The sequence below is a fragment of the Mustela lutreola genome, chromosome 1 (assembly GCF_030435805.1).
Source record: "Mustela lutreola isolate mMusLut2 chromosome 1, mMusLut2.pri, whole genome shotgun sequence".
In the NCBI taxonomy this organism is placed as follows: Eukaryota; Metazoa; Chordata; class Mammalia; order Carnivora; family Mustelidae; genus Mustela; species Mustela lutreola.
The window spans coordinates 274,775,570-274,797,632 of record NC_081290.1 but is presented as its reverse complement, the minus strand read 5'-3'; the positions used below and the strand labels follow the sequence as shown (position 1 = coordinate 274,797,632).

At 34.7% G+C, this 22,063-nt stretch overlaps 1 protein-coding gene across 1 annotated transcript; it reads right to left on the bottom strand.

The window, feature by feature from the left end:
• Nucleotides 1-4,009: 4,009 nt before the first annotated feature.
• LOC131822567 (olfactory receptor 4P4-like) lies at nucleotides 4,010-4,936 on the bottom strand. Its single transcript, XM_059158857.1, has one exon. It carries the CDS (start codon nucleotides 4,934-4,936, stop codon nucleotides 4,010-4,012), a length of 927 nt encoding a protein of 308 aa, XP_059014840.1.
• Nucleotides 4,937-22,063: the final 17,127 nt, after the last annotated feature.

Genomic DNA, 22,063 nt, shown 5'->3' with positions numbered 1-22,063 from the left:
ATTGAGGGTTTTGACTGATTTCTTAATCTATACAGATATCAAATATGATGTGTATCCTGACTTCACCAATGTCTCTATTATAATACAGCTTATTTCCTTATTTTTTTTCTGTACTTCTGCGCTCAAACTAGTAGCTTCCCTCATAATGCCAGCCTGGTTCTTTCTTTTCCTGAGAACTCAGTTCTGACATTGTGGATTATGAAACACTCCTCACATTTCACATCACACTTAGTTTGATAAGAAGAAAGATCACAACTTGTCAAACAGTGAATATCCATAAATAAAGAATATCATGTAATCTATGACTTGTAATTCTTTCTACAGCTCATTTCAAATAAGGTTTCCTGCTTTCTCTTGAACAAAATCGGAGCAAAGGAGCTAACTCTGTGTGTCAAGAAGTTCTTTTCATTATATTACTAGTTTATCTTGAAAAAAATTTCCACACTAGTGAACTAAAGGCCAAATGCTGTATATATAAATATATGTAATTTTTGAATTTTTAGTATGTGGATTATATATCAATAAAGCTTTTAAAAACAAAACTGTTAAATTTTGTGATTATTAGTACAATCTGGGTGGGATTAGAGGAGATTATGCTGAGTGAAATAAGTCAAGCAGAGAAAGTCAATTATATGGTTTTACTTACTAATGGAGCATAAGGAATAACACAGAGGACATTAGAAGGAAGGGTAAAATGAACTGGGGGAAGACAGAGGGGAAGACTCCAAGAAACAGGCTGAGGGTTTTAGAGCAGACAGGGGTAAAGGAGTGGTTGAACCATGGTGATAGGTATTATGGAGGGCAATTGTTGCATGGAGCACTGAGTATTATATGTAAACAATGAGTCTTGGAACAATACATCAAAAACTAATGATGTATTATATGGTGTCTAACATAACACAATCAATTAATAAATAAATACTATTATTAAAAATTGATTTCCCATGAATGAAAGATTTGTAAATATGTATTAAAAATTAGTTCATAACAGTGACTTTGGATCTCTATTTTGATTAAAATACAATGTTGTGTCTATAGTTAATGACACTATAATCTTTATTTGAAAATTATAGTCAGTAGCTGTTAAAAGTTTTCACCCCAAGAAAAGTTATAACTATGTGTGGTGATGGATACTTACTATATTTATTAAGGCAATCGATTTAAAATATATATAGATTCAAATCATGAGGTTATACAACTGAAACCACTAATAATGTTATATGCCAATCATATCTCAGTAAAATAAAAAGTAGAGTCTATGTCTCCATGCTTTTATCTGGGCTAAACTTGTGATACATTGCTCATGTAACCTTTAACCACATGAACAGAAGGTGGTAAAAGTCGTCTTGTATAATCCCTAAAGTTTGGTTTGAGGGGTCTTGAAGCTTTTGTTTTTGAAAAACAACCACTGCATTAAAACAACCTGTAAAGCCCAATCTACCCTCCTGAGTGAACAGAATTAATAAATATTAGCCATTTTTAACTTAAACTGAGCAGTGCAAGAAAACATGTTTAAAAATGATTTTGCTCATATGATCTCCCTGAGCAAAATCATTTTTAAACATGTTTTCTTGCACTGCTCAGTTTAATATGTAAGAATAGTTTTCATGTTCCTCTGTATGTCACTGCCTTTTTCGTTTAAACATGTCAAGGAGAAAAACATTTGTCACATGTCAGAGTCTCTAGAATTTCACCATGTTTATAATAACTCAGCAGGAACACCTCATTTTGACAGTTTTAATGTATCCATATCTTTTATAGTGACAATTTTTGTTTTGAGGTATAAGTAACCTCATTACTTTATTCAAATCTTCAAAATATTCTTTATTTTACATTTCAGTATTTAAACAATCCACCACGCAAGTGCACCGGAGTATAAAGAAAGACAGGCAATGCTGAACTTTCAAAACAGCCAATGGTAATGACAAATATCACATGTCCAGAAGATAAACTTTCAATTTCATCAAAGACTAGGATAACATTTCTGTTTTATGTCTGAGGAACAAACCGATGGTCCCCAGAGGGAAGGTGGGCACATTGGGTGAAGAGAAGTAGAAGAAATAGGAATGAATAAGTCACAGCAATAAAAGTCATAGTGTAGTGAATATAGTCTTTGTTATCATGGTAGCAGTACATGGGCATAGATGGTAGCTACACTTGTGATGAGCAGAACAAAAACTGGAGATTTGTGGAATCACTAGGCTGTACACTTGAAACTAATGCAACATTGTGTATCAACTATACTAAAAAACAAAAACAAATGAACAAACAAAAACAAGAAAACAGATTTCTGTTGCACAAAGGAAAATAATACTTTAAGTAAATACAATTCAATTTCTTCCTGGGGATTGTGTTGAAGAGAATAGAACACCAGAAAATAAGACTGTGCCTCTCATATTTGAAAATGTGGTGAACCCATTCTCTGGGACTTAACTCCTCATATCATGCTAGTGGATGACCATGGATGATATCAGAGGCCAACTTCAAAAGGTTTGAGTATTCTTGTATAAATTAAGGGAGCACCTCAATGCTAAGCGGTTCTTAGCCTATGACCCAGTTTTCAGTTGGCTACATCTGCTTCTCAGTCTAACCTTTTTGTTTCTCTCTAGTATGAGAGCCTTTCTGAGTAGAACCAAGAGAGTTTTGCATAGCCCGATTGGTGGGGGGAAAAATGTCAAAATATGCTGTTTGCATAAAGAGCAGTGAGGATTAACAAAATGCACCGCAGAGACATCCAACTCATCAACTATTTGGCTTCTTCTTCTTCTTCTTCTTCTTCTTCTTCTTCTTCTTCTTCTTTTTTTCCCTGTTAAAATTTTGTTTACTTATTCGAGAGAGACAAAGAGAAAGAGAGAGCAGGAGCATGGGGAGGGGGAAGGGGAGAGGAAGAAGGACAAGCAGGCTCCCACTGAACAGGGAGTAAATCACAGGCTCAATCCCAGGACGCTGAGATTAGGACCTGAGCCAAATTCAGATGCTTAACCACTTAACCAACTGAGCAACCCAGGCATACCTTAGCTATGTGGCTTCTTAAACTGAGGGCCCTTTACAGAATGGGATATTTTCCACATTTACAATAAGCATCAATTTGTATACTCATAAGGGATTTTTAAATGAGGTTATAAATACACCATGGAATTACACTTAAAGGTTTAAAAAGTGATGTTCATTATCTAACGTAAAATTTTAATGCCTGGAATACATCATCAATAGGCTACTAAGAATTAATTATAATGTCTATAAGGACAGTGTGAATAGTGTAATTACATTGAATTACATTATTTAAAAAGCATTATTTATGTAAAGAGTTAAAATATATAATAACATTAGTAAATTTTTTTTGGATTGCTTTTTCTTTGATTGCAATGGATACCACCAAAAAAGGGAATGCTTAGGACTTCTCTCTGTGTGTGAGATATTTTTCAGTCAAAAATCTCTTTCCTAAAGCAGGGCATAATGTCAAACAATGTAATCTTACAGTGTGCCTTGATAAGAGTGATATAATGTCCAGTATGTCTAAGATCATGAAGGAGAAAATGTTCCAGAATACCAGACTTAAGTTCCAAAATGTTAAAGCTGAAAGGACATGGAGGTCATGTGATTTGTTCCCCTTATTCAACTTCAAAAAAGTAAAGTAACAGCAAGAGAGTAGTTGAGGGGCCTTCGAACTTTAAGTCTTGCAATTTGTTAAAAATACTTTACTTACTTATTTACTTATTTGAGATATAGAATGAGAGAAGAAGAGAAAGAGAGAGAGCATGGGGGGGGAGGGTCAAAGGGAGACACAGACTTCTCACTGAGCAGGGAGTCTGATGTAGGACTCTATCCCAGGACTCTGGGATCATGCCCTGAGCCAAAGGCAGTTGCCCAACCAAATGAGCAAACCAGGTGTCCCAAGTCTTGCAGTTCTTGATGAAATTACAAAACCTTCCTGTACATGCTGTATTTGTTGATATTAGGGTTCTGTGGATAGAACAAGATCCAGGTCAATATTTTAACTCCAGAGACATCATTTCTCTTCAAGCTGTGTGTCTCGGCACCATATTTTCTTCATGGCATTCTTCATGTCTGTGTTTCTCAGTGTGTAGATGAGAGGGTTGAACATGGGGGCAATCATGGTATAAAATAGGGCAAAAACCTTGTCATTACTCACAGAATCAGCCATGGGGACATATGTGAAGATGAGGGGCAAGAAGAACATGAACACAACAGTGATGTGTGAGCCGCAGGTGGAGAGAGCTTTGCGGCAGCTCTGGGATGAGTGTGTCCTCAGCGTGGACAGGATGATGATGTAAGAAATTACCAAGGCAACAAAGGTCAAAATTGATAGCACTCCTGTGGTGCTAATGATCACAATAACCAACAGGCTAGTGTCCATGCAGGCCAGCTTCAACAAGGGGAAAACATCACAGAAATAGTGGTCTATCTGATTGGGTCCACAGAAGGGAAGTTCAATAATAATCAATACCTGCAGGATTGAGTGGAGAAATGCTCCGAGAATCGAGGCCATCAAAAGAACATAGCACACCTGTCTGCTCATGATGACCATATAGTGAAGGGGTCTACAGATGGCTGCATAGCGGTCATAGGCCATAGCCACCAAGATAAAGATCTCAGTGGCACCAAAGAAGTGGGCATAGAACATCTGGGCCATGCAGCTGTTGTAGGAGATGGTCTTCTGCTGGGCCAGTAGATCTGTGATCAGTTTGGGGGCCACTGTGGAAGTGAAGCAGACGTCCATGAAAGACAGGTAGCTCAGGAAAAAGTACATGGGCTGCTCACGTAGGCGGCTGCCACTGATGGTAAGAAGAATTAGGAGGTTTCCTGAGAGAATTGCAATGTAGCAAAATGAGAATACCACAAAGCAGGCAATCCTTTCATCCTCATCACTAAAAAGTCCTAAGAGGATAAATTCTGTGATATTTTCATGTCCCATTGTTTCTGTGGGTGTGATCAAGTAAAGGAGAAAATTAATGTACTGGAAACAGTCAACTTTTAAAACAATTCATTTATTTTAAAAGTCATTCATTTATTCAATAATGCATATTGATTGTTCATTATGATACAAACACCATAATTAGTGCTAAGGGTACAGAAAGCAGTATGCAAAATACATAAAGTCTTACCCACAAGTAGTAAAGTTCATTAGAGTAGACATATACTAAAAATAATTTCACAAATAACTAATTAAATTATAATAACTCCCAGTTTCATACTATGAGCAAAAGGATAAATAATTAGAAGATGAGGTGTTCTTTTTTAGGTCAATTTTGAAATGCAATTTCCGTAGCTGGTCTTGAAAAAAACATAGAAGATAGTAGATAACCCCTTTCTGGAGAAATAAAAAGAAAAAAAAAACTAAAATCTACCAAATTGAAATACAAAAGACTATTAATGAGGTGTAATAAAAAGTGGAGGCTGTCACTGCTAGGATAAATGAGGCAGAAGAGAGAATTGGTGATATAGAAGACCCAATGATGAAGAATAAAGAAGCTGGAAAAAAGAGAGATAAACTATTACTGGATCATGAGGGGAGAATTCAAAAGATAAGTGATATCGTAAGGCAGCATTAAAATAACTGGAATCCCAAAAGAAGAAGAAAGAGAGAGAGGGGCAGAACGTACATTAGAGCAAACTATGTGGAGAAATTACCTCCCCATCATCAAATAGTAAAACTTACTAGTCTCAGAGACAAAGACAAAATCATGAAAGCAGCTCGGGACAAGAGGTCTGTTACCTACAAGGGTAAAAATATTAGATTGGCAACAGACATATCCACAGTGACCTGGCAGGTGAGAAAGGATTGGCATATTATATTCGGAGCACTAAACAAGAAAGATATGCAGCCAATAATACTATATCACTAGGCTGCCATAGAAAATACAAGAAGAAATAAAAAGCTTCCAAGACAAACCCAAAATCTAAAAGAATTTGCAAACATTAAACCAAACCTACAGGAAATATTGAAAGGGGTCCTCTAAGGAAAGGGAAAGCCTAAAAGTAACATAGACCAGAAAGGAAAAAAGACAATATAAAGTAACAGTCACCTTACAGGCAATACAATGGCACTAAATTCATATCTTCCAATAGTTACCCTGAATGTAAATGGGCTAAATACTCCAATCAAAAGGCATGGGTATCAGAATACATAAAGAAACAAGACCCATCAATATGCTGTCTGCAAGAGACTCATTTTAGACCCAAAGACACCTCCAGATTTAAAGTGAGGGAGTGGAAAACAATATACCATTCTAATGGACACCAGAAGAATGCTGGAATAGCAATCCGATATCAGACAAATTAGATTTTAAGCCAAGAATATAATAAGAGATGAGGAAGGACACTACATCATACTTAAAGGGTCTGTCCAACAAGATTTAACAATTTAAAATATCTATGCCCTTAACATAGGATCAGCCAATTATATAAGTCAATTAATAACAAAATCAAAGAAACAAATCAACAATAATACAATGGTAATAGGGACTTTAACACCCCACACTGAAATGTACAGATCATCTAAGCAAAAGATCAACAAGGAAATAAAGGCCTTAAATGACACACTGGACCAAATGGACATCATAGATATATTCAGAACATCCCATCCCAAAGCAACAGAATACACATTCTTCTCTAGTGCACATGGAACATTCTCCAGAAAGATCACATCCTGGGTCACAAATCAGGTTCAACCTGTACCAAAAGATTGGGATTATTCCCTGCATATTTTCAGACCAAAGTGCTTCGAAACTTGAACTCAATCACAGGAGGAAAGTTGGAAAGAACTCAAATAAAAGGAGGCCAAAGAGCATTGTACTAAAGAATGAATGGGTCAACCAGGAAATTAAAGAAGAGTAAAAGAAGATTATGGAAACAAATGAAAATGAAAACACAACTGTTCAAAATCTTTGGGATGAAGCAAGGGCAGTCCTAAGAGGAAAGTATATGGCAATAGAAGACTTTCTCAAGAAACAAGAAAGTATATGGCAATAAAAGACTTTCTCAAGAAAGGTCTCAAATATAAAGCCTAAACTTACATCTAAAGGAGCTAGATAAAGAACAGCAAATAAACCCTAAACCCAGCAGGAGAAGAGAAATAACAAAGATCAGAGCAAAAATCAATGAAATACAAACCAAAAGAACAGTAGAACAGATCAACAAAACTAGAGGCTGGTGTTTGAAAGAATTAATAAGAGTGATAAATCCCTGGCCAGACTTATCAAACAGAAAAGAGAAAGAACCCAAATCAATAAAATCATGAATGAAAGAGGAGAGATCACAACCAACACCAAACAAATACAAACAATTATAAGAACATATGAACAATAATACGTCAGCAAATTAGACAATCTGGAAGAAAATGATGTATTCCTAGTAATGTATAAACTACCAAAACTGAACCAGGAAGAAAGAGAAAACCTGAACAGACCCATAACCAGTAAGGAGATTGAAGCAATCATCAAAACTCTCCAAAGAAAAAGAGCCCAGGGCCAGACCACTTCCCAGGGGAATTCCACCAAACATTTAAAGAAGAATTAATGCCTACTCTCCTGAAACTGTTCTTAAAAAAAAAAAAAGAAAGAAAGAAAGAAAAGAAATGAAAGGAAAACTTCCAAAGTTATGAGGCCAGAATTATCTTGATCCAAAAACCAGACAAAGACCCCATCAAAAATGAGAATTACAGACCAATATCTCTGATGACCATGGATACAAATATTCTCACCAAAATATTGGCCAATAGTATCCAACAGTATTCACCACAACCAAGTTGGATTTATTCCTGTGCTGCAAGATTGGTTCAACATCTGTAAATCAATCAATGTGATACAATACATTAATAAAGGAAAGAACAAAAACCATATGATGCTTTCAATAGATGCTGAAAAAGCATTTGACAAATAACATCTTTTCTTGATTGAAACTCTTCACAGTGTAGGGATAGACAGTATATGCCTCAATATCATAAAAGCCATCCATGAAAACCCACAGGGAATATCATTCACAATGGGGAAAAACTGAGAGCTTTTCCCCTAAGGTCAGTAACATGGCAGGAATGTCCACTATCACCAGTATTATTCAACACAGTACACAGTACTCAGCAATCAGACAACAAAAATAAATAAAAGGTATCCAAATTAGAAAAGAAGTCAAACTCTCAGTCTTTGCAGATGATATGATAGTTTATGTAGCATACCCAAAAGACCCCACCCCAAAACTGCTAGAACTCATACAGGAATACAGTAAAGTGTCAAGATATAAAATTAATGTATAGAAATCAGTTGCATTTCTATACACCAACAAGATAGGAGAAAGAGAATTTAAGGAGTTGATCCCAATTACAATTGTACCCAAAACCATAAGATACCCAGGAATAAACCTAACCAAAGAGGTAAAGAATGTATACTCAGAAAACTGCAGAATACTCATGAAAGTTATTGTGAAAGACACAAAGAAATGGATAAATGTTCTATGATGGATTGGAAGAACAAATATTGTGAAAATCTATGCTACCTAAAGCAACCTACACATTTAATGCAATCCCTATAAAAACACCATCAACTTTTTTTTTTCCAAAGAAATGGAACAAATAATCCTAAAATTTGTATGGAACCAGAAAAGACCCTGAATATCCAGAGGAATGTTGAAAAAGAAAAGAAAAAAAAAAAAAAGCTGGCAGCATCACAATTCCAGACTTCAAGCTCTATTGCAAAACTTTAATCATCAGGACAGTATGGTACCAGCAGAAAAACAGACACATAGATCACTGGAATAGAATAGAGAACCCAGAAATGGACCCTCAACTCTTTGGTCAACTAATCTTCAACAAAGTAGGAAAAAAATCTCCAATGAGAAATGACAGCCTCTTCAACAAATGATGTTGGAAAAATTGGACAGCTGCATGCAGAAGAATTAGACTGGATCATTTCCTTATGCCATGCACAAGAATAGACTTAAAATGGATGAAAGACCTAAATGTGAGAGAGGAATCCACCAAAATCCTTGAGATCACAGGTGGCAACCTCTTTGACCTTAGCCACAGCAAGTTCTTCTAGACATATTGCCAAAGGCAAGGGAAGCAAGGGCAAAAATGAACTCTCAGGACTTCATCAAGATCAAAACTTCTGCACAGCAAGGGAAATGGTCAAGAAAAAAAGATGCAACCAACAGAATGGGGGAAGATACTTTCAAATGGCATATCAGATAAAGGGCTAGCATCCAAAATCTATAAAGAACTTATCAAGCTCAATACCCAAAGAACAAATAATCTAATCAAGAAATAGGCAGAATACATGAACATACATTTCTCCAAAGAAGACATCCAAATGGCCAACAGATACATGTAAAAGTGCTTAACATCACTTGGCATCAGGGAAATAAAAATCAAAACCACAGTGAGATACCATTCACACTAGTGAGAATGGTTAAAATTAACAAGTCCTACTGCTGGTGGGAATTCAGTCTGGTACAGCCACTCTGGAAAACAGTAAAGAGGTTCCTCAAAAACTTGAAATAGAGCTACCCTATGATTCAGCAGTTGCACTACTGGGTATTTACCACAAAGATACAACTATAGTGATCTGAAGGGACACATGCAATGCTGGGTCAAAACTCCAATATTTAAAACAGCAAAGTCCACTATAGTCAAACTAGGGAAAGAGCCTAGATGTCCACAAACAGACGAAGCAATAAAGATGTGATTATGTGTGTGTGTGTGTGTAATTACACACATATGTGTGTAATTACACATATGTGTGTGTATCTTCTGTGTATTTATATAGAATATAGAATGTGTGTGTGTATATATATATTCTGTGTATATATATATTTTTTTCTGTAAACACACACACACACACACACACACACACACCATGGAATATTATGCAGCCATCAAAAATGAAATCTTGCCATTTACAGTAACGTGGATGGAATTAGAGGGTATTATGCTAAGTGAAATAAATCAATCAGAGAGGAACAACTATCATATGATCTCACTGATTTGAGAAATATGAGAAAGAAGACAGAGGATCATAAGGGAAGGGAGAAGAAAATGAAACAAGATGTAACCAGAGAGGGAGACAAACCATAAAAGACTTTGGTCTCAGGAAACAAACTAAGGGTTGCTGGAGTGGAAGGGGGTGAGAGTGATGAGGTGTTTAGGAGATGTACATTGGGAGGGTATATGCTATGCTGTCAGACTGATGAATCATAGACCTGTACCCCTGAAAGAAACAAATCATTATATATTAATTTTTAAAAGAATTAAAATGTAGAGTAGTTAAACTAAATTTTCAAGCAAGAACAAAGAGAATAGACGTATCCCCCAGAATTGAAGTATATTATAAAGCTATGGTAATTAAAAAGCTGTAGGTAGAGTTACCTGGTTAGCTCAGTAGGTTAAGCATCCCAGTCTTGATTTTGGCTCTCATGTCATGATCTCAGGGTTGTGAGGTTGAGCCCAGTGTTGGGCTTCATACTCAGTGCAGATGCAGCTTGAGTTTCTTTCTCCTTCTTCCTCAGCCCCTCTTGTTCTTGCTCTCTCTCTCTTTCTCTCAAAAGTAAATCTTTTAAAACAAAGTTGTAGGTAAAGATAGATTGTTGGATTTGAAGACTATATATATATAGTATATATATACTATATATATATATATATTCCAGGGAATTCAAATTGATGTGAACTTTAGTAACTGATGTTGGGACCTTGAATCACTTGCTGAAAACAATATACCTTACAAGGCACAAAAATTATAATCCAGTTTGGAGAAGGATACAAATGTATCGAACAAAAATAAAAAAATTTGAGATATAATTAGAATGGGTTTCTATCTTATCTAGGAACATTATTTTAAGCAAAGCATAAAAAGGAAATTCAAAAAAATTTTAAAAATCTATTTTAAAACATTTTACATGACAAAATTTCACATAAACCAAACATTTTTAAAAGTGACAAATGGGAGTAAGTATTTATAAACCCTATGAATCAATCACATAAAGAAAAATCGTCCAATTTTCTACAAAGCAAAATATTTGACAAGGCAATACACAGAAAGGGAGTCATAGCTGCTTAAAGTGCATATCAAAATATTCAACCTCATTAGAATCAGGGAAATGCAGATTCAACAACAATGAGATACTATACTCCCACTCATCAACTTCATAAAAATAAAATTTAAAATGCTTTCATTTAAAATTTTGATTAGTGACAGAGCAAAACTACCCCAGAAAGCATAAAAAAAGGATATTCCTCACAGACTCAATCAAATTTGGAAAATAGAAGTGATCTAAAACCTGACAATAGAATGGAAATAAAGGGTGGTATGTTCTCATTATGGAAAACTAAACAAATTTAAATGTTTAATCCCTAGGAGACATCTACCACGATACAAATCACTGAGACATAATATGTTTTATTGTGGAAAACATAATAAAGTGTACAAAAATAATCACAGTTTAATTAATAAAATGAATGTTAAATAAAAAGATCACAGCTCCAGAATACCATGTAGTTTCTATGAGAAGCTAATAAATTAATAGAAAAAAGTACAAAAGGAAAGATTACTTCTCAGAAATAAAGGAGGTGATGACCAAAGGGATTTTAGCATTATTCAATATTTTAATTTCTTTATTAAATATATTATATTTCACTATTACTTCTGTAATTAAAGTTAATTTTAAAACTCATTATTTTATTAAATGGCTTAAGGAGAGCATAAAATATAAGAAATGAAATGAAGTAGGATAAAAAGTTAACCTTTACTGGAATTAAGTAAACTTAGCACATCTAGTCATACTTTTATAATCCTGATAGGATTTAAAGAAATTTCAAGGTGATTGATTAAATCTCTAGCTGTTATTACTGAGGACTCAAGTTCATAATTTGCTCTTTTTCATGGTTCCTTGGTTTGCTGAACCAACTCTAGCTCTTATTTTTATTTTAGGAAACAACAAATTTGCAACAGATTGCTGAATACTAGGATATACTACACAAAAGGTTAATCACCTCCAATATACATGGACTCCGTAGAAACGCCATCATTTTTAAACTTCTGATTACCTGCACTCTTCATCTTTGCTGCAACAAGTTCATTAAGAAAATCTACACCAGAAAGGGAGCTCCTCTGAGCTTTGTTTTTTTCATTTGCAGAATAGTGGTTAATAGTACTTATCACATAGGATTCTGGTGGGAATTGAATTAAAATTTTCATATAAAACATTTAGCTATAGATACGTGCATATAATACATCATAGAATTAACTATGAACTCTTATAAATTTAAAATGTTTAAAATTCTATAAATGCTTAATAGTTCATAGGACAAAGGGAGCTTTTAGAATAAATTTTCTTCAATGAGTTTGACATGCCACTGAATATAGATTTCTACAGAAGTTATAATATTATTTTGACAACTAACCACTATTGAAAATCCCAAACTAATGACTAAGACTTGCAATAGGACCTGGGATTTCCCATTTCACAGATGGAAGAACTGAAATCAAAGGAAAAAAATATTCATAAAGACCTTCAATACCTTACAAAAGATGATCTTTCACTTATTACTTAGATTAAGTGAATGAAACACTTCAACAAAATAATTATCCCGTTTTTTACTTAGGTCATTTTCTGCAGTTTTTTAACATTTTAATATATATCAGATCTATCTTTGTTAAAAAAATAGTAATCGGTTATATAATTTGAACTCTCTACCTGTGGTCACTGAAATTTTCCTCCATATAGTCCATGTTCATTTCAAATATCAGGTATTATTGCTCAGTATTACAGACCTGTGGCACTGTGAGGCAAGAAATGGAGGTTCTTGTACTGGTCTGCCACTTCCTGATTAAGGGATTTAGGAAAAATCTCCTCAAATCCATTGGTATGCATTTCCTCTTAAGAAAAATAAGGAATTGCAGATTTCATGGATCATTCCACTTAAAAAGAACTTTTTTTTTAAAATCAAGTGATTTAGTAACTCATTTACAAGTTTATCAAAATTATCAATTAATTTCCTATCATTCTCTTATTATCTTTATTCTCTTTATAACCTATTGCTTATTTTATTCAACTATCTGATTTTTTCCCAAACTTTTATTGTTTTTTTATCTTTCCTTTACTTCCAAAGTAGAGTACACAACATTCCACAATATCTCTGAACCTCAACCTGACAGCTAGAGAGTCCCATACTTGAGACCAGGAATTCAAAGTAGCATTCCCATTTTTTTTCATTTTTTATTACAACAGACCTTTTAAAGATGTTTTGCAAACTATTAAAATGTAAAATTGTTACATGACTTAGAAGCTCAAAAGTCATAAAAGAAATTGTTACCAAGGAAATATATTTTGTGTTATATTTATGCAAAAAATTACTTTATTAACCAAATGAATAAGGATGGATGATTGTATAGCTGCTCAAAGAGATCACATAGGCTCAAGCATGTAAAAATAGAAAAGGTAAGAATATAGAAAAGGAAAAACAAATACATAAAAACTCACATTTTTAGTACCGGCCAAATCCAATTAATATTGAAAGGGATATCCTTTTCTTCTTGAACTCATGACAGCAAATTAAAAAAAAAAAAATCTTCAAAGTCAAAAGATAAATATATATCTTAGGACAAAAAAAGTAATGGAAAAATTCCCATACCTTTGTTTGAAATTTCCCATGCCTTTGTAGGCAGTTTTCAAATTTTATTTAAAATGTAATGAATCACTGAATTCTACTCCTGAAACTAATATTACACTATATGTGGACTAACTGAAACATAAATAAAAACTTGAAATTACAAAAAAAAATAAAAATAATAATAATAAAAGAAAATAAATATGTCTTAAAAACTAACAGTACTCAGAACAAGAATGAGAAGTATATCATAAAACTGGAAGGAAAATCTCAACTGCATCCCATCCTTTATATCTTTCCTTTTTTTCTCCTTTGGTGCAATAATGAGCTTCAAGGTCTACTTCCCTAAATGTGCAGCCTTGGGGTCTCCTGGGGAGAGGAATAGTCAGGAAGAATATATAAAGGCACTGGTTGCAGGTGAGAACTGGACCTGCCAATGGCAATCCCTATGGGAATTCTTGGACAAGGCTAGTAAAAATAAACTCTGGTGATTTTAATTTGCTTTTGCTTTGGTTTTTCAAATGTGCTTTTGAAAATAGTTTATTTTCTATTGTTTCAGATATAAAATATATGATAAGTATCAAATACAATTTCCATGGTCAGTAATACAATTTTTAAAGTGGATTTATTCTTCTCTACACAAGGAATAAGCCCTAATACACCCATTATATTTATTATAGGTCTTCTACTGCTTCCATTATCAAAGCTAATTAATTATTAATATTGAAGTTATTTGGCTTTTTTATAATAATTAAGGTCAAAATTTAATGTCCCCATTCTCACAAAGCTTATCCTTTTTATATAGGTTTTATATAGGTTTTATCCTTTTTTTATAGGTTTTTTTCATTTTGGTTTGGGGGTTTTGTGTGTCTTTTTAAATATTGGTGTTCTTCTGGGCACCTGGGTGGCTCAGTGGGTTAAAGCCTCTGCCTTTGGCTCAGGTCATGATCCCAGGGTCATTGGATCAAGGCCAGCATCAGGCTCTCTGCTCAGCAGGGAGCCTGCTTCCTTCTCTCTCTCTGCCTGCCTCTCTGCCTACTTGTGATCTCTGTCAAATAAATAAATAAAAATCTTTAAAAAAAATAAATAAATGAATAAATAAATAAATATTGGTGTTCTTCTCTTATTTTCTCAATAGACTATTAACTCAATGAAAATAGGATCTATTGTTCTTCAGACTGTATTTAATAATTTAAATTTTGATTATGGCAAGTGTAACAACAGTAAGTGAAAAATCATTACCATGTGCTAGTAATTATGCTAAGGACTTTAAAGGAATTTTAAAAGTTAATGCACATAATGACCCCATGAGATGATATTAATATTTCCCCAGAGGCACAAAGAAATAATTGACAAGATTCGACAGCTAGTAACTAGTATAGTAGAATTCAACCTTGCTAAGATGCTTTACTGACCCTACAATGATTGTGACTAGTATTTCCACACTTTACACAAAGTAAGACCTTAATAAGTATGTCTGAATTTTTATTGAAATAATAAAATAATGTGCTGCATATTTCAAATTGCATATAAATTTTGAATTGTAATACTTAGGATACATACTTTTATTTTCCAACTTATATAGTCCGCTCATAGTAAAACTTCAATTGCACCAACAAAATAAATTACTAAGGTAATTTTTATAGTTTTGATTATTTGATGATGGCAAAGTAACATAAAATTTAAAAGATTTATTTTTTCATGCTTTATTATAATACAGTTATAATTCTGTTTCATTGCCTAAATAATTTAATTTCTGTGCTTTTGATGTCAGAAATACTGCAAGGATGACTGTGTATATATGAATGGAAGATGGTTGAACAATGCATCACAGCAACAGTGTCAAAATCTAATTAGATATGCAGCTTAAGCATTTAGTAGAAGAGGCAATTTTATGTGAGATGCGTTTGCCAGATGTCCAGGATGATTCATGTTACTACCTCAAAAACTGAAGCCAGAGAGTCTGACTTTAAATACCAGGTGTACTTTTCATGGGCAATGTGACTTTGGGTAAGATACTTATCTCACTGGAATTTAGATTCTTTCCCTATAACTATAATTATTTTATCATACATCAGTAATATGTAATCAATATTATTAGTAGTAATAGTAGTATTGCTATTATTCACTATTATTATTAGAAACTTTACGGCACAATTTACAAAGAAAACTTGGAAATATCTCCAGGACAAAGCATTTCAATCACAACCTTCAGACTGAAGTCATTGATACTCAAGGACAAAATAAGACAACAGCTCACTGCACAAAACTCTGTGACACTGAAATATAAGCTTTACACTCCAGGCCCTCATCTATGACATTGATGTGTTCATGAATGTAGACAGTTTGTTATAGCTGAACTCATTGTGTAAGCAACTTGATGAAGATCATACATTTAGTTGGATTCAAGGATTAAGTTAATATAAAATGTTACTTCTATTTCCTCTAAGACTTGATTCTACACATAAGGGATTGTCCTATTTTCCACATGGATAACATTTCAAAGAGGATGCAAAAGTGGCATATTTAATAAGGATAGAACTACCCTCATTTTATACATATTGAGATATGCATTCTCTGGTTCTTGGGTTAAAGTTAGATTTTTTCAAAATTCCTTTTACACTGTGGTAGACATGATTCCAAAATGTCCCTCAGGATTTCCTGCCCTAGTCCTGGGAACTGGAAATATGAAAATATAGCACATGTTAAATGTAGAATTACATGTCTAAAGGGATTTCAACAATGTAATTAGGGTTATTGGTATGTTAACTTTGAGTTATGTGTTTGATCGTATCTAATCCCACAAGCTCTCTAGAAGAAAATAATTTTTCCTGACTGGTAACATAAGAGTAAGTAAGAGAGATTCAAAGTACAATTAGACTAAAATGCACCATCCCTGACTTTGAAGACAGACAGTCCACATGCAAAGCCCTCTGGGAACTAAGAGCTTACCCTCCCCACCCCTTCCTCTTTCCAGATAGGAAATTTCTGGAGACAAGAGACTCCATCTTGATATTCCATTCTCCTTTCTAAGGAATAAACTCTTGAACTGGGCCAGAACACTAATTGTTTTTTACAAGCAATTACTCAGAAAATCCAACAGAACAACTTTCATTTAGACCATAAAACTATTAACAAGAACTTCTTGAGAACAGAAACATTAACTACTGCATACCAGGAATAGTTTTGTTTGACAGCATCAGTAGAATAATCATTAGAAATGAAAAGTGGGGTGCCTGGGTGGCTCAGTGGGTTAGGTGTCAGGCTCTTGATTTCAGCTTAGGTTATTATTTCAGTGTTGTGAGATCCAGCTTTGTGTTGAGTGTAGAGCCTGCTTGGGACTCTCTCCCTCCTTTCTCTGATATGCCCCATCTCCCTGCCCTCTCTCTCAGAAAGAAAGAAAGAAAGAAGAAAAAAGAGAGAAGGAAAAGGTAATCAAAAAGAAGTTGCATCTGTCAGTACCAAATGAAGGTTTTCTCTCTCTCTCTTCTTTATCTAAATCATGTGATTTCTCCTTTCTTCTTTCTCTTAAAACAAACAAACAAACAAACAACAACAACAAAAACCTTGCTTTCCCTGTGTTATGCCCCAATAATGGGTCCATGATTAAAGGAGCAAGACTGATATAAAGCGAAGGTCAAGCAAAGCTTTATTTCATGCCAAGCAACAAGAATCTAACGGAATGTTTGGGGACACACCTCTTACAAGAGAGGGTGACCCTTCTCTGTTTCACAGACTAGCTTTTAAGGGCAAAGGTCACGTGGCCAGGCCTGGCCACGCACAGGTGACCAATGAGTTTGTAACACACAGAGGAATCTCCACAGTGATGCTACGTGACCAATTGAGTTACAATTTACCCTAGTAGACATTTGACCCCGCCTATTACACCTTGATTAGGATTGGCGCAAAAGGCTCCCAAAGGTGGTGGGGGGCAGGGGGCAGGCATAATCCTTGGTAGCTAGGGAGACAGTATGCAACCCCCCACTGATTGATGTCTCCACCTAGCCTGACCCACCCTTGTATTTGGGCTTTGTTACCTGGAGCTGGTTTCCAGGACTTGTTTTTAAGTGAATCCCCTGGGGGAAGGGGAGCAGGGACAGTTTAAGGGTTAAACAACTAGTTTTTTTTTTTTTAAACTCAATGAAAGCCTCTTGCTAAAATATAAAAATATAAAATAGGTCCTTACACCCCGTATGAGCAGGACACTTTTCCTGGTTACACCAAAATCCATGCTCCCCAAATTGCAGTTCTGAGAACCCCCAATAGAGGCCTGTGTTCTTTTTCAGTTTCCCCTCCTTTTCCCAGTTGAATGAATGGACTTTGGAAAAAAAAAAAAAAGATTTATTACTCACAAGTCACAGAGTGTACATCACATGCCTGGGGCCACACATTTTGATCACAGGCACAGAGAGACAGAAAGAGCTCACCAATCTGAGGTTCTGCCTTTATTAGGTTCAAGAGTGGGGTACCCAGGATTTACCCTAGTAGACATTTGACCCAGCCTATTACACCTTGATTAGGAGTTCACTACTGGTGAATTTAAAACATAAAGTACAGGAAGAAAAACACAAAGTCACACAAAGGTCAAAAGTCATTTAGAAGTCCCCCAGGGCTTTCCAAATGGGGGACTTCATTGGTAGGGCAGCCTGACCCCTCACCTAGTTGTGTAGCTGGCACTGTGTTCATTGCAGCTGAGATGTCTTTGAAATGGATGATCCAGCCATCAAAGGTTAATGTTAGTACTTTACATTATAATAAAAAAAGCCAGGAATCCTGGGGTTCAGTCAATTAAGTATCTGCCTTTGGTTCCTGTGATGCTAGAATCCTGGAATCCAGTCCCCCATTGGGCTCCCTGCTCAGAGGGAAGTGTGCTTCTACCTCACAGGGTAGAAGTGGCCCTATTTGTGAGCTCTCTCTCTCATAAATAAGTAAAATCTTAAAAAAAAAAAAAAAGAAGAAGAAGAAGCAGAAGCCAATTGTCAGGCACTTACATTATACCTAAATAGGATCAAATTTTGAGGTGCTGGGGATTAGGGCTCCAAAATATTCTTTTCTTGAAGGACACAAATTAACTTTTAACATAAAATTTCAAGTCTAGGTAAGTGTTTTATGTCAAAAGATTCTATGTTCAGATATATGATTTTTTAACTGTAAAGGTTTTTTTTTTAATTATTACATGCAACAGTAGGCAAAATTATTTAAAGTACGTTTTCACTAAAAGAAATTCTACGTTATTGTTTTTCACTACTCACAGATGTTGTCTTAGTTCCTCCAAAGTTTGAATCAAAATTTATCTTCAGGATAGCTCTTTTAAAAAGAACATCTTTTTCCTTTAATTAATATATTATGTGTAAATTTATGGTATATAACATGTTGATTTGATATATTAATATATTGTAGTACGATTGTGATTAAAAACAATAAGAACTTGCAAGATGCATTGAGAACAATGTAGTATCAGTAATGGAAGTTATAACATTCTGCAATGCATATGAAGTGTTTAACACTAGTATTAAAGATGTTTCTAAGGGGCGCCTGGGTGGCTCAGTGGGTTAAAGCCTCTGGCTTCTGCCCAGGTCATGATCCCAGAGTCCTGGGATCGAGCCCCACATCGGGCTCTCTGCTCGGCAGAGAGCCTGCTTCCTCCTCTCTCTCTGCCTGCCTCTCTGCCTACTTGTGATCTCTGTCTGTCAAATAAATAAATAAACAAAATCTTTAAAAAAAAAGATGTTTCTAAGAATGATAAGAAGCATAAAAATAAAAAAAAAATACATATATATATTTATATATATATATATGTATCTCAATCCTCATGTCATGTTGTCATGTCATGTTTTGATTCTTTCGTTTGAGCTTATTTTCTCTGAACGTTTTATGTGAAAATGGACATATTGATGACTTTCTGATGGGATACTTTACTACCTAGAAACTTTGGAATTTAATTATTTCAAGCAATTTACTTTAGAGCTCTCTGAATATGAACTGACTTTAAATCACATTCACTCCTAAACTAGCAAACACAAGAATAATACAGACTATGAGATTATGACAATACCTAAGATTTAAAAAAAAAAAAATGGACTAGCAATTGTTTCATACTTTTGGCAGCTCTCTCTTATACTACTTTTCTACAGATCTAACAAATAGTTCTGTGACTAAAGCAAACAGCATAATTATTCAATGAGGCATCTGCAGAAAAATGTGGGTCTGCAGAAAAAGTTGATCAAGGTAGACCTCAGCTCTAAACTTTTGTGTACCACACTGAAAACACCCCTACCATTAAGGACTCCCACAGGTCAAACTTGCACGTTGTGGCCAACTGTAATCCTATAGTTCTTTCATGTATGACATGTTCTCCTAGAGCAAGGCTGTACTTTCCTGCTTGGCCTTCCTTGTGACTTGCACCTGGTTAGATATTTGGAAGCAGTGAAGGGTGTGGGAGGAATCTCAGGAAGAGACCAAATATCATTGTCTGACAACTTACTCAAATGAGATAATCACAAGGTATCTAGGGAAGGGAAGACTGTTGTTACCCTCTTTCAAGAGAGAGGGACTTACTTATGACAACCACAAGGTTGCAAGTTCATCTGCGAGTTGTTCTCTCTCTTACCCACACAAATATGTCTACTTTCCCTATCTGAAATTAGATCAATCTCTATTGGCAACAGACATGGTTACAGCAACCACATGAATTCCATTTCAGAAGCATACCCAGGAGACATTTTGAATATAGTGTCTCTGGGGAGGTACCTAAATGAGATCCAACATACTCCCCTTTTCATACATGCCTTGTCTTGAAGTAGAAGAGGATTTCAACTAAAACTCTGCCAACTAAGTTCTACTGAAGTGTGACCCTTGCAAGATGAAAATCAGCAACTATGATCAATGATAAACTGCTTGAGATGGATAAATTCTGAATCCAAAAAAAAAGTGATGTGTATATGTCCCTAGTGTTTATTGTGGAATCATGGCATTCCATTCCCACACAGAGAAATAGATGATTTTTTCTTTCCAAGCTACCAAGCTAAGTTCTTTTTTCTTTATTCTGTTGTTTTTTTTTTTAATTTTTATTTTAAGTAGCTTCCACACACAACATGAGTCTCAAACTCATGACACTGAGATCAAGAGTCACATGCTTTACTAACTGAGCTAGCCAGGTGCACCTCAAGCTAAGATGTTCTAATGTTCCCAGTACAATAAAGTTAATACAAACTTAGCAATTTTGATATAATTTAGTAATTTATAAATAAAAAATATGTTCAAGAAAACAAAAATATTCATGTTAAATATTCTATATGGATAAAAATATAAATTAGAAAATAGGTTAAAACTGAAAGATTCTTAGTAATCATGTAACTCAATACTGGATTGTTGATGGATGGTGACAAAAGGTGATATCCCTATCCACTGCCAAAATGCAGACTTTATACAAATATCTCAGTCTCTATCAAGTTACCCTCTTTTCTAGATTCTATTAAAACTAACTAAGATAATTCATGCATGTGATGTAACTATTTCTCTTTCAAGGCCAAAAAAAAAAAGACTCTTTTGAGTTTTAACATTCTTTATCAGTTATTAAATTCAAATTTCCTATTTCAACCATTGGTTGCTTCTATGTCTTACTTATAGCACATATGAATATATCTACTTAATTTGGGACATATATGCTATAGTCATAATAACCTAAAAGTGCAAATAAATTATTATAATTTGTATGACCCAAGAAAAACTTAATGTTTTCCCCAAATTAGAAGTGCTCATTGTAGAACAAAAAGTTTTTACAAAAAGAATACAAAGAGTACCACTCCAACTATCCAAGGTAAAAATATTCCTTCAGAAAGGTAAATATTTACACTATTTTCTGCTACTGTTCTAGAAGAATCTAAATAAATATGAGAAGAATTTGAAGTATGACCCCAAGAAATAAAAGGGAATTACCTAGCTAATAGACTGTCCCTTAAAACATAAGGATTTTATAATCATTTGAAACTGGTGCTTTCTGCTCAGTCAACCAAGAACAACCAAGTTGAAGATCCATAATCAGACATGATGTGACTGAAGTGTGTAATAAAAAGGAAGTCATTTGAAGGAGGAAAACCTGACCGGCTGCGGATATAAACATATAAAACATAACTTGTAAACAGAGAACATGAAAAGTCAATATCAAGAAGGGCAGGGAAAACACTAGGTCAAAACCACAGTGATGCCACACAGCCAAGAGAGGCAGAGACACAACAGTGAACATCAAAGGCATGTGTCTTGACATGGCTGTCTGTACCTGGTGCTGTCCCTTCTGTACATGAAAATGACTCCACACTAATCAGTGTACATATTCATTCTTGAAGGAATGAATTCTCTGTCCTCTCATGATGTTAACACCACAATAAAAAGATTCTCAATGGGCTTCTAGGTGAATCCGAACTATGAAGAAAAAATTGAAATACCAAT

What these genes read in the sequence shown, in the direction of transcription:
- LOC131822567 (XM_059158857.1), bottom strand. Translation starts at nt 4,936, where the DNA reads ATGGGACATGAAAATATCACAGAATTTATCCTCTTAGGACTTTTTAGT.